The 13,951-nt window shown below is 39.6% G+C and overlaps 1 protein-coding gene across 5 annotated transcripts in view; it reads left to right on the top strand.

Annotated features, from left to right (window-relative positions):
- The window catches only part of CERKL (CERK like autophagy regulator), a 96,086-nt gene that overhangs the window by 57,940 nt on the left and 24,195 nt on the right, over positions 1 to 13,951 (top strand). For all 5 annotated transcript variants that reach the window (XR_008426185.1, XR_008426184.1, XM_053918824.2 and 2 more), the window contains one exon: positions 8,016 to 8,147. Coding sequence is in view for 3 of the 5 variants with exons in the window: in XM_053918824.2 (XP_053774799.1) it covers positions 8,016 to 8,147 (132 nt within the window). In the remaining 2 variants the exon portion in view is untranslated. The remainder of the gene's footprint in view (positions 1 to 8,015; positions 8,148 to 13,951) is intronic.

The following is a 13,951-nucleotide window of genomic DNA, read 5'->3' as shown; positions in this document are numbered from 1 at the left end:
GCTAATTCTGTGGTCCACTTCTAAGAAGAGCAGAAAAACCCCACAACTTTCTCTAAAGCCAGTAACATGTGTTTCTTTTTACTCTGAATTTTTAATTGGGGAAAATGGTTTAGCAAAATAGGTCTACTCTATAGCATCTTGCAAAAAAAATTAAAATTCACTTTACCAGATTACAAAAATCTGGTAAAAATAAATGCATGATATATTTGGTTAGATTTGTTTTCTTTTTTTGTTCTCCTTTCCGCTTGTTTACTCTTGCTCTATCTATAGTCTTGACATCTTTATTATTTAAATGCTGAAGTATCAAGGTGAGTAATACCAACAGCAGGAGATTTTTTCTCTTAGTTGCTGTTCAGTCTGTTTTAGCTGTTAGGAAGATGTGTTTCATTGGTGGGCTGCATGTGAAGTTACTGGGCTTGTTTGTTACTTTAAACCATATAACACAGAGTTATTTTCATCTATATGTGCAAAGATGCACATCAATAAATTTTTGCTGATGCTAAAGTGAGATTGATGCATTTAATATAAAATATCTCCAACTCTGAGCTCTACTGGGAGGTTATCAGATCTTATGTGTGAAAGGCTAGGCTTTTACCATCACTGTTATACATTAACTGGGTATAGTTTAATATTAATAGCTCCTGAGAACTGTGGCAAAACTGAGGCCTTTATTTCTCATGTTTGGGTTTGTTCCTTGCAACAGTTTGGGTGGTTTTCTGTAAAAAGTGGTTGTGAGTGTACACAAAACTATGACACAGTTCTGAGCTCTTAACGCCGACGGGCACCGTGCAGTCCCATCGTGCTGGCAAAACAGCACAGATGTGAGTCTGGGAGTGGCGTCCCCGCAGCTCTCAGGAGCCTTTGTTTGGAGAGCACCCTGATTAACCCCCACCCTTCATGGTTCATTGACTCACTGATAGATCAAGTTTGAACTCGTACCTATTAGCACATTCGTTACTAACAGGCGAACAGTTGGCCGTCCTGTTTTACATTGCTGGTGCATTGCGAACTGGCATGCTTAAAGGTCTGTACTCTAGAGTATGGACTGAGAGGTTACCGAAGGACTGAGAACCTAGTCAGTTACATGTGGATGTTGAATCGTACCTGTAGTTTAATCTTCGAGGATCTTCTTGGGGGGTGTTTATATGGTTGTCAAATTAAGACTAAGTAATAATGATCACTTGGAGGCTCACTTTGTCAAGGAGTTCGGGGGATCTCTGTGTCTCCATGCAGCTTCTGTAGCCAACAGTTTGCCAGCACAGGGTAAACGAAGGGTAAGGTCATGCCTGCCTGACGCCTTGTGTCTGTCATGTTGAAAACCATTTTCCACAGAGTTCTTTGTGCCCCCTGATTTTATATAAATCTTTACAGTGTGCTGCATTCCTGTAATACATGGAAGTATTTAGTGTTTGGACAAGAGGGCTAGGATGCACATGTCTCTTTTTCTCGTTAACAAAATTAAACTTTAATAAATAAACAAACAAACAAACAAATAAATAAATAAAATTGCTTAAAATTGAAAGAATTCTCTCCTCTTTCATACCTTCCTAGCCTAGTTTTCAAAGTCTCCAAGTGCTTTTCTATTGTTACAATTCTTTTCATGGAGGGTAGGTTGACCTAATCATTTGACAGTCTCAGCTAGTGAATTTTGTCTCAGCAGCATCTTCACTCACCTGTACCAAACCCTTGGCTACACACTTCTTTGCCTTTTCCTTCTCTCGTGAGATGAGGAAGCACCGAGGGCCCTGACGGGGCTGAGGGACGGCATTGAGTCCAAGCCTAGGATATGACAATTGAGGTTACTTTTCAAAACCAATCAGTGCCATGTAGACTAAAGTCAGTTTATTCCAGGGTCGCGTTCTGATTTTTCTTGTAACTGATGATGTGTTTGTGGAAGGCAACCTGATTTATTTTAGATTCTGAGCACAAAGGTCAGTATGTACTTTCATCGCTGCTGTAAAATTTAATTTAGAAAAGATTTCACCAGCTCTTAAATGTAATTCTTCTGTTGGTTTAAAATTTGTAGGTATGAGGAGTATGAGATAGGGATTGAATTTTTATTTTTTAAAAGCTTAACTTGGCAGCAGTGAGGTTGTTAGCTTTCACATGCTTGCTATTTCTTTCAAAGGATTTAAATATCTATTGCAAAAAGTATATATTTTTAATAAATCTTTGGTTCTTTGTGAAGTATTGGCCTTAGCCCTTTAGTTTTATTTTAGGAATTAGCATAAGTGTTTTCATTTCTGGACTTCTTTTACATCACAGCAATTTCAAAATGAAAGCTTTTTGCTTAACATGATTGTTTGCAGGATTGATATTTTGTTTTTTAACACAATTGGAATTACAGTTTATAATTTATTTTTCTTTAACTTTTAGTTTATCTTAAAAGAACATTAATTCATATTCATAAATACCTCATATATACATATATGGGGTATTTATGAATATGAATTAATATTATATATTATATATGCATTTTATATATATACACACACACACACACACACACACACACATATATGGGTATGGGGTATTTACTGTGTGCCAGGTACTATTCTAGGAACTAGTGAAATAGCAGAACCACATGGTCTTTGACCTCAGGTAGCTTAGATTCCAGTGGTAGTTGGGTGTCTTAGTCTATTTGGGCTGTGGTGACAAAGTACCATAGACTGGGTGGCTTATGAATAACAGAAATTTATTTCTCATAGTCCTAGCGGCTGGAAGTCTGAGTTTAAGGTGCCAGCATGGTCAGGCTCTGGTGAGAGCCCTCTTCTTGCTGTGTCTTCACATGGCTGGAAGAGAGCTGGAGAGCTCTCTGGGGTCTCTTTTTTTAAGAGCACTAATCCCATTCATAACATCTCTACTCTCATCACTTAATCACCTCCCAAAGGTCCTACCTCCTAATACCTCACATTGGGAATTAGGATGTCAACATATAAATTCTGGGGGGACACAGACATTTAGTCTATATGAAAAAGAAATTGAAAAAATTAAATATATTTCTATGATGTCATATGATGAGAAGTAACACCAGGCAATGGGATGAAAGTATTTGCTATCATATGGCAATGATCAAGGACGGCTTTATTGGCTGTGAAGTTTTAGAAGAGAGTTGTAAGTAAAAGGAAAATTTTGCCCTTTGTGACAACATGGATGGACCTGGAGAGCATTATGCTAAGTGAAATAAGCCAGTCAGAGAAAGACAAACACCATATGATTTCACTCATATGTGGAATCCAATGAACAAACTGAACTAACAATCAAAACAGAGACTCATAGAGAGCAGATGACAGCTGCGGGGAGTGGGTGGTTAGGGGGTGGAGGGATTGAGTGAAAAGGAAAAAGGGCTCATGGACATGAGCAACAGTGATTGATTGCTGGGGGTAGGAGGGATATAAAGGGGCTAAATGATAATGGAAAAATATAATAAAGACTAAATTTAAAAAAAAGAAACACATCCAGATTTATAAAAAAGAAAAAGTAATGGAAAAATGGAGCCATGTGGATATCTAAGAAACATGTTCCAAGCAGAGGGAACAGTAAATGCAAAAGGTTGAGCAAGAAAGCCCCGTTCAGAGTCAGGTCAGAGGGGAGCAAAGTAACGGAAAACGAGGTCACAGGAGTGACTGGGAGTAGAGCATGAAGGGCCTTGCAAGCTTTATATGGTTTTTGTCTTTTATTCTGGGGAAAATGGGGGGGCATTTGGGCATTTTAGCAGGAGTGACATGATGTAACCGGCGTGCCAAGTGGAGAATAGACTGACTGTCTGAGTGTGAGAGAGGACGGAAGCAGGAAGCTGGTTAAGGGGAGGTGGTTGTAATCCAGGTGAGACAGTGACTTAAATCAGGGTAGGAGCAGGGGAGGTGATGCGAAGAGGTCAGATTTGGATTTGTTTTGAAGATCAGACTGGCTAGATTTATTGACTTAGTGGATATGGGCTATATTGAGAGGAAAAGTCAAGGGTGATAACAAGGTATTTGTCAGTATATTATGAAAAAATATCAAACATGTAAAAAATATTACAATGGGCACCTATATTTCCACCACCTAGATTCTACAGTTCTTAACATTTTTTCATATCTGTTTCAAACATCTTATTTTGTCAATGCATTTTATTGTAAATTTTAGACATCATGATATTTCTCCCAGAAATAGTTCAGTATGTATGTTTAAAAGGAAACATTTTACAAATATTCAAATATCATTATGGACAATAGTTGTTTATTATCATTTAAATTATCCCCATGTTTTCCAAAATGCCTTTTACAGCTGATTTGTACCAACCAAGTGTCTAATCAAGGATCATTCCTTGAAGCAAATGTATTTAAGCTAAACCATTCCATCCCTCATCTTTATTTTGACATTGACTTATGAAAGACACATTGGATTATTTGTCAGGTAGACAGTCCTCCCAAGTGGTGGCTGTTTTCTTGGCCATAGATTTCATACAACTGGTCCCAGAGGCCTTGTCAGTGTTCCGAGGTCTTCCTGGCAGCTCACTGCTATTTTGGGACCGTTTTCTCAGTCTGCTCTCTTAAAAGTCCTTAGCATTGAAGCTCAATCCATCAGACACCACCAGCTCCACTACTTGTTCAGTCCTGTGCCAACTACTGTGTTCCGCTCCCAGTGCTGAACACTTGAGTCCCCATCTTATGTCACTCCTTTCAGCACCCCTGCAGTCATAATTCTGTGTTTTGTAGAAGTTCTCTCAGTTTTTGATGTCTTCTTCTTCAAAGACCTTGACCTGCACTTCACATTCCCCACCTCCTCCCATAGCCATATTTCTTGATCAGTGGTTTTCTAAGTGGGGCCCCCAGACCAATATCGTCAGCATCACCTGGGAACTTGTTATAAAGGTGAACCCTCAGACCCCACCCCAGACTACTGAGTCCAAAAGACTGGGACCAGGACCAAGAAATCTGCATTTAATAAGCCCTTCAGGTAATTCTGATGAATATGGAAACTCATCAAATCTTGTTATGATTAGCTGTAACTCAGTCTCAATTTCAAGCATCTTACCCTCCATGTGCTCTGTCTTCCTAGCCCACCTGTTCTACTCTCCCAGCTTCTGAAATCCCTCAGCTTCCCCGAGACCACAATTTCTAGGCTCTACCACTTTTTCACTAGTCCTCACCCCTCTTACATCCTTACTTCCCTTTCATCCAGCCACACATTTGACTGCTCTTTGACTGTCCTCTTCCACAAGCCATATCCAAAAAGCAAACAATTCTTATCAGCTCTCCTTTTAAAATATACCTGGAATCTGACTTTTTAAAACAAAATTGTCATACCTGATTCAGAATCGCACATCACCTTTAATCTGGAATAGGTGCTCTGCCTTTCTTTGTCTTTCATGGCTTGGGCATATTTTTAAAAAAGAGTTTAAGGCAGTGTTATTTTAGGAATGCTCCCCAGTTTGTGTTTGTCTGAGTGTCTTATCATGTTAGATCTATGTTACGCACCTTGGGCAGGAGCACCACAGACCTGGCAGTGTGTTCTTGGGGCTGTGTGTTGGGTATCGTGAGGCACATGCATCTGTTTGTGCCATTAAGGGTGGTGTCAATTTTGCTCACTTGACCAAGGTTGTGTCTATTAGCTTTCCTCACTGGAAATGGGGACATTTTAACCTTCTGTAATGAGAACAATAAGAAGGGACAGGGTTTAAGAATAAGTCAATATTTTGTTCTCCAACTGGCTGTCACTGATGGTTTTAGCATCCATTGCTGATTCTTGTCTGAATCATTGTTATTTTGATGGTTGAAAACAGTTATTTTCTAACTCTGTAAGTTCTCCCATATTTATTAGTTGTCATTCTGCTACTATAAGACAGTGGTTTCCCTTCTTCCCTTTAGTATGGTATATTACTGTCTTAATTCCACTTTGTATTGTCCAGGTTTGGCCAGTGGGAGTCTGGAGATAAGACAGTGGATACTTCATCAGAATGTTTTGTATAAGTGTTATAAAAAAAATAGTTAACAGAGGCACATAGAGAAAAGTGGGAGTGAGAAGCCAGAGAGGTGAATTCTGTTGGTGATTGGGAAGGGCTTCAATGAAAAAGTGGTATTTGAAGTGAGGTTTGAAAAAGTGGTAGAACTTTTAGAGAAATGGTGATAAGGTGGAGTGTAAAGGAAAAACCATCTGGACAAAGGCAGGCCTGGAATACCTGGTATTTGGCAAACACATGGCTCCAAGGCACAATGCAGAAGCTGAAATGGAACGAAACACTCGCAGTCACTTAGCTGTGTGCATTCGCTGTGCCGGCTGCACCGCGCAGAATTCTTCCATTGTCCCACCCCTGCTCTTTAGCTAAGGAACAGGGTGAGGTGTGAGGAAGGGGGAATTTCAAGTAGTGTAAACAGGATGAGCCAAGGACCACACTCAAATAATCCTTTCTCCAGGAAGCCTTTTCCAGATCTGTAATAGGAATTAGCCACCCTGCTCTCCTATGCTCCCTCGCACTGTGTGACTCTGTTAATAAGTCCATTCTCTCTTGTGCTGCCTCTATTTGTGGATCAGTCTTTTTCCTTTAAAGCATGAATCGTATTGTAATTGCTTTGCCCCTCCTCCCAGCACTCAGCACACATGCTCAATAAATGTTTCTCAACATGTTGAGAGAAGGAGAGAAGGTGGGCAGGAGTTTGTGTAGGGAGGATGCTGAATGTCATTTCGAGGGTTTGGGCTTGCTCTGCAGGCAGCGGTGAGCCATGGCATCTTTTGAATGACATAAGGCTGGTCAGAGCTGGGATGGAAGGAGAACACCAAAGTTCCCATGCTGTGACCTGGGGAACACCAGCCAGAGGGCGACAGCCAGGAGGGGCGGGAGGAACGGAAGGAAGTAGTTACCATCTCCTGAACCTGGGCACTCATGTTAAAAAAGAAGGAAGGAATTGCCCATGGCTTTGAGGTTTAGGAGACTAACAGAGGCCTCCTACCATAAAAGGGACCCCAGGGCAATTACAGAGCAGGTAAGGAGTTCAGCAAGACCCTATTACTTCCTCATCCCAACTCTCCCTGAATTCAAAGCGATATGTGCTATTGAAAGATTTAATCATGTCAAATAAGTGAGAAATGAAAAATTTTCTCCACTTGAAGCACTGGCTTTGGTGTAGTGAACATTTTTCATTCGACTTTAGTAATGGCTTTATTAAAAACGGACATTAGTAACTGCTTTTTTAACTTTGACTCCTGGCCATGTGACAGCAACTTACCAGGAACCGGTCATCAGCTTTCTTTTGGCTCCTCTGTCCCTCCTGCCCCTTCCTAACAACAGAAGATTTGCTTGCACCTGCTCCAACTGGGTTCTAAGGGATAAACATCTTGTGAGCCCAGAAAATTGTAGTATCAAATCTCAGCCCCAACTGTGAGGCAGCACTATCATCGAATCCCCGCTGAGAGGGGTTGCTATCCCAGTTCCCCAGGGAAGAGTCTTTCTCCCCTGGCCCCTTGTCAGGCTTGAACTTCGACCTAAGCTCTGTTTTTAGCTCCCAGCATGCATTTCTCTGGCTCTTGGCTATGCCCCTTCCCTGCATGCTCTCTTCCAGCCCACAGGTCAGGCCTGGGTAGCCCTGAGGTCACCAGAATGCCCTGTTCCAATTATGAGCATATTTATCCAAGGAGAGGAAATAGACTTTTCTATTTGTTACAGCCCATTGCTTTTCTTCCCAGAAACAAATGCTAAAGGAACATTTGATATATATCATTTGTGATTTGGTAAATACATAAAAACATTGCCTAATATTCACAAAGTTTATTTCATTCACATCTTCCTTCATAAATTAAATACTTTCTTATAACTCATAGTTATGTTAGGAGGGATATTCCTATTTCACTACTAGGAAATGTAAATGTTTAAATCTAATGCCATTTTTAGGAAAACTCGTAAGAATTTCAAATAAAAATAACAAATACTATTTAAATAGCCATATAACATTCTAATTGGAGTTATTATATGGTTTCAAAGGGAATTTTAAAATGCTGGCAGAGACTATAACTTTGTCTTTATTCTTGCCTCTTAGGTTTTCCAAACAGACCAAAGTCATTAAAAATACTCCTTAACCCCCAAAGCCACAAAAAAGAAGCTACCCAGGTCTATTATGAGAAGGTTGAACCATTGTTGAAGATTGCAGAAATAAAGACGGATGTAACCAGTAAGTCATTTTCAGAATATAATTTTACCATTTAAGAAAAAGTACACTTAAGGAAGCAAAATAACCTGAATGTGTTCTTAATCTGAATTTAGGACAGTACAGAAACACCTAATGCTGTTTTAAGTGTTTCTATAACCTCTACTGCAGCCAACTGCAGGATTATAAATTTAGTTATGTTTTCCTTTTTGTGATGTTTTTATTAGAATATTAGTATTTTCTCTTTAAAACATTTTCCAGAGTTTAAAAATTATTAAGTATCATTAAAGGGAGTGACACACTTTTTGACATTTTCATTGACATGTTTGCTGTTTACACGTTATTTCTGCAGTTCAGCAAGCAGTTGATTTTTGCTCCCTTAAATATTTGATGCCTTTCCATGGAATCCTTCTTTAGGTGGTTTTTGTTCTGACTCTGACCCCTGCTGGTTAGGTCAAAACTAAGCACTGAAATCCATTGTCTCAAATAAGAAAGGTGCTTAGGTTTGTGCCCAGGAAAATAGAAATTTGCTACTTCTGAAGTTAATAGGAAGAATGTTAGTAAAATCATTTTCAACTTTTGAATTTGGTGACCAAATGTCTTTATTTTTTCAGACAAGATTATTTTTCCTACAGGGAGAGTGGACTGAGAAGCAGGATTGATGCTATTGGTAATCACACCTAAATTTTTCTGGTTTTATCTCTATGTAGCTTTGCTACACAAAATTTATGGCATGTTTTAATTTATGAAGAGTACTGAGTAATAAGCCCACTCAGGAGACAAGGCCAGAGTGCGCTTGGGATTTCCTGGTCCCAGTTACAAATTCCTGGAGATGGGGTCCAGAGCCACTGGCTTTGCTCAGCTGCAGCCGCAGGGGAGGGGTTTCTTAGCAATGTTGCTAAGGTTAGTGAAGCCCGCACCCCATGACTTCATGAACTGGGGTGGAGGGAAGTTTCTAAAAATAGGAGAAAAGGCCATCATCGTGGGAATGTCAGCCACCGGAAAAGGCATCTATCTACGACAAGGGAAGTTCAAGAGAAACTACCATAAAAACACAAAGGAATTTCTGAATTAAAATAAAATCGTAGTGTGGGAGTCAACCGTTCATCTTTGTGGCTCTTGGTTTAGGTGATTTATAAGAAAACAAAACCGTTCAGACCTGTCATTCCTTCCCACCCTGAAGGTGTTCAAAGACTGGCCGGAGGACAAGTTTGACATTCACATTAGGATGAGACAATTAAAGTGGAGTAAACTTACTGGCAAACTCAATTTCTTTGTTTTTGTTTCATCTTGTTTTGATTTAATATCCAGTTTTACGTGGATAGTGCTATATATTACTCAGTTCTAGAAGCTCTTGTTGAGTGATTCGTGTTAAACACCATGCAGAATGCAAGATGAATAAGCTATACTACCTGTTCTTGAGTGACCTGTAGTTTATTAGGGACTCAAATAGATATTTAAAATAAATATAATTGGGATAACATAAAAGAGCTATGGAGTCAAAAAGGGTCATGTTAATTTTTATCACAAGACTCTAAGTATTTGAACTGGGCAGCTCTGGAGTGGCCGAGGAGGCAAATAACGGTGTTCCGAGCACACGCAGCAGGAGGAACGTGAGGGAGGAAGGCGAGCCAGCCGGCACATACCAGTAGGGTGTGTGTGTTGTACCATAATATCTCGGGAGTTCTTTTGCTCCACCTTTCAGTTTCGACTTCACCTTAAATCTGGTCTTTTCCGTCATCATAAAATGGTTGCTTGTGGATTGGATTTTTCTTTATTCAAATGTAGTAGGGTGAAATTTGAATAAATCTCACGATATGTATTTGAATAAATATTTATGTGAGAGATCCACCATGCTTTAATCTTGAAGGAGGATTTGAATTTCTTCCTTTTAGTTTGACGTAGAGTGTGTATGCCCAGCCTGGAGCAATCACTCTCTTAACTGTCCATACTCTTCCCATAGGCTGAAGGAGGTAGGTACCCCCTTTTCCTGAAGGCGGAGAATACCGAGCGGAATCCAGGTTCTAGGAGGGAGAAAAAAAGGGCAAATGGGCTTCTGGAAAGGCTCCCAGCAGTGTACACTAGAGGAAGTCTGAGTCCAGATGACAGACGGATCTTTATGCTACACTCAGAAGCTTGGTCATCAGGCATTGATCTGGAGCTGGTATAAACTTTTTATCATAGTGTTGCATTCTGGTTTAGCAGAAAGGATTCTGCCAGCAGAATAGGGAGCAGACAGGAAGAGAGACAGACGCGAGGAATGGAAACTGGTACAGAAGTCTGACCTAAGGCAGAGCTAATGATAGGAATGTGGTTTCCTTCTTAAAATGGTTGTGTTGGAGAGACAAATGTGATGTTCTAGGGCTTTCTCTCCCCTAAATTTGTTAATGTTATTGCATATTGTTTAGTTTGATGTAAAATAAAACTAGAATATTACACGAAGCAAATTTAGAGTCTACATATTTGTGCAGAACGCCTAATTATTAGTTGCCTAACACTCCTCCTACAGGCAAAATTATAAAATTGCATCTTTTACTTATAGAAACATTTCAGTATATATATTGGCTAAATATTCATATAAAAGTGCTTTGTATTTTGTGTGAAAGACTGAATAAACACATGGGTACTTGAGAAGTTTTAGAATCCTCCTGCCTATTTCAGGGTGTAGTTTTGTACTTTGAATCAGGTAATATATTTGAAACTGCCCTTTATATTATGAAGTGCTGTGGAAATGTCATAAGGCTGTGCACTGCAGCTTCGTAAAATCATGTGATGGTAAGATTCAATTCATACTTCACTTGAAAGAATAATTATCTTAAAGAATAAAGCAGGATGAGCATATGTTTTCTGCATGTCCAGTGTGATTATTACTGTTTCAGTGTGTCTTGTGGACATTGCTGAGTCCACATGGAATTTGAACTACATAATACATTCTATACAATGATTAATTCATTAGAAGATGGTGCTATACAAATGAGGCAGGATTTGAAAAATTATAGCTCGATATAGTCGTTACAATTTTTTCTATGAATTTCTTTTAAACACCTCGTCACGTTCATACAAATACACTTATTCCTTTCGTTGTGCTTATGCTGAAACCCCAACTATGTCTGAATATATGTCAGCATCTTTAGAAAGAGATGGACTAATGTTGCTTACTCCCATCACCAATGTAGTATCTTATTTCATAAAGGTTCAGAAAAACTTCTGGAAGAAGCTGGAAAGAACTGAATTATTTTGCCTAATAACTTGGTATCAAAGACAACCATGAGTGGCAAGCCCGTGCTGGCATGCAATACCATTTCTTTCTCTTCCTGCCAAAGCAGAGAAGACTTTAGGAATTGGAACATTAAAGGGAAGAGGAATCTTGAAAGATCCTAGACTCATAGGATAATTCCAAGATAAATAAAGTGACAAAGTCAAGGCAGCAGAGAAATCAAACTGGAAAGAACGTGGAGCCCCTCCAGTTCAGTCTCCCCCATGAGGTAGAGTGCAGGGGTGTGACCTTCCTCAGGGATGAGCACCCAGCCCAGCCTGGCACCCTGTGGCTGAGTCAGTGTGTGCCTTTAGTGGACAGTGCTGATGGACAGTCTTATCTTGAATTCAGGGTCCCTGTGCAGATTAAAAAACGACACGTCCTTTGTGCTGACTTACAAAAAGATGCCCTGCTGGGCTGGTCTAGCTCAAGATCTCGCAGCAGGTTGGGTAGGTGTGTGGCTGGATTGCAGGCCTACCTGCCTCTTTGGCCCGAAGCCTTTGTGCAAGGCATAAACTGCACAACTCGGAGAATTTGTGAGCTGACATCTGCCTCCTTGTTACTTTTGTCTACTACAGTCAGTATTATCTTTTGTGGTAATACATAATAAATGACATAAATGTGTCCCATCTTCTGTATAAGAGTCATTGAGATATTTGAAAACAGGTACAGTAACTATCCTTGATCTCCCTTGTTGGTAACGGGCAGTTCTATCTCCTTCAGTGAATCTTTGTATTAACAAAGGATTGCTACGCTGTGTCATGCTCATTGTCATTACTATGGTCAAAGATACTTCTGGGAATGCAGCCCTGCCAGCTCAGGGCCCATGGGAGTGCCCGGTCAGTCACCAGAGAATTTTTACTTCCTGTCTGGCCCTGGGCAGAACTGTCAAGAAAGTGAAGTTTATTGTCACTTTCTTCTTTCTCCCTCCTTGCAACTCTCCTCTTTGAATTTTTTCCCTTTGACTCTTTGTATCTCTGACTGAAACCTTCCCTTCTTTGCAGATGCCTCTTGTTATTCCTCATATCACACAGTAGAAAACAAGACGATATTAAGAAAACTGAGTCACAAAAGATATTAGCAGGCTGAGGCGTTTACTCATTTCTATTTTACCTGCTTCTGATTGAAATTCTGGTTAGTAGATACTCGTGCATCATAGCCAGCTAACGAGAGAGAAAATTCTAGGTGAAGAGTTCGTTTCATTATCCTTTAAATAATTATGGATGTAAATGGCCAATCCTATTTCTAATAATCAAATGCCAGTTAGGAAGTTGGAACTTTATCCCTGGGGACAGTGGAGAGTCATGAATGGAGTTTATGTTGGGAAGTAGTCTGATTAAGTATGTGTTTGAGGAAGGTCATTCCGGCTGGAGTGGGATAAAGGTCACAGAGAGCCAGGAGAAGAGGCTGTTTCCGTCTACACGTGAAAGAGGGTGGTAACTACGTATAGGACATTGGCTTGAGGAATGCTGCGATGCTGCAGCATAATTAAAGCCAGAAGCAACTGACCTTGACCATGTAGTGGCTGTGGAGAGTGAAGGAGGAGGTAATCTAGGAAGAAGTCGTTTTCCTGTCTTGGGCAATGGAGAGTGCATTATGGAACACAAACAGAACAATATAGTGGAGCAAAAATATATTTAAAGGTGAAAATGGTGGATTCCTTTTTGAGTTTACTAAGTTTGAAGCACCTACAAGACAGGAAAGAAAATTATATCTCAGCATTCAATCCAATTATATAATTTTATCACCAGACCAAAAAAGGTTTCCTTAAATCCAAATGACATTGTTTGATTTTACTTCAACCCATTTTCTCATCAACATTCAATATCAACCTCAAGACATTACTCTCTTCCAGCTTTGTCAACCTGGGGAGGTAACATTTGAACTGAAGGTAAGGGTGGGGGATCCCAGCAGTGAGAACCGTGTGTCTGAAGACACAGAAATAACAGACTCTGAATTTCCTATGCAGAAGGGGTATAGGGTATGGGTCTCATTGGAAAGGGACAGATGAAAGAGGAGGCTAGAAACCTTCTGGAAGCACATTTGCCCAGTGGTCCACTCTTTATGTTCATTCAGAGCAGCATGATTTGGACCTGGCTTTTTCTGATTCCAGAGCCCATAATACCCCATCTAAATACATATTTTGACTCCTACTATATCTAATTAGTAGTCCAGATTACTCTCTCATTTCCCCCTACATTATTTTTCTTTGTAATCACTTATTACTACTTAATATTGTATTTTTTAAAAAATAGTATACATTATCTTTCTCCAAAATGCAAACTCCCTGAGGTCAAAGATTTTATTCATTTTGTCCTAATATATTGTGATCAGTCGTGTTTCATCTTTTCTGTCTGTTTCTTCCAGCTGTGTGATTTTCTTTAACTTATATAAAATGCCACTTAAAAATTATTCTTCTTGGGTAATTTCTGTCAGTGTATAATCAAATTCCAGCTACAAGATAAAAGAAAAAAATGAACTATTATTTCATATTTTACCTAAATAAAAAGGGCATTCAGCCATGACATAATTTTAAAGCTAACTTTATAGCTTTAAAATACAGCTTGGGTTT

The sequence above is a fragment of the Desmodus rotundus genome, chromosome 2 (genome assembly GCF_022682495.2).
Source record: "Desmodus rotundus isolate HL8 chromosome 2, HLdesRot8A.1, whole genome shotgun sequence".
Classification (NCBI taxonomy): Eukaryota; Metazoa; Chordata; class Mammalia; order Chiroptera; family Phyllostomidae; genus Desmodus; species Desmodus rotundus.
The sequence above is the reverse complement of the archived record's forward strand: the minus strand, read 5'-3'. Positions and strand labels throughout refer to the sequence as shown.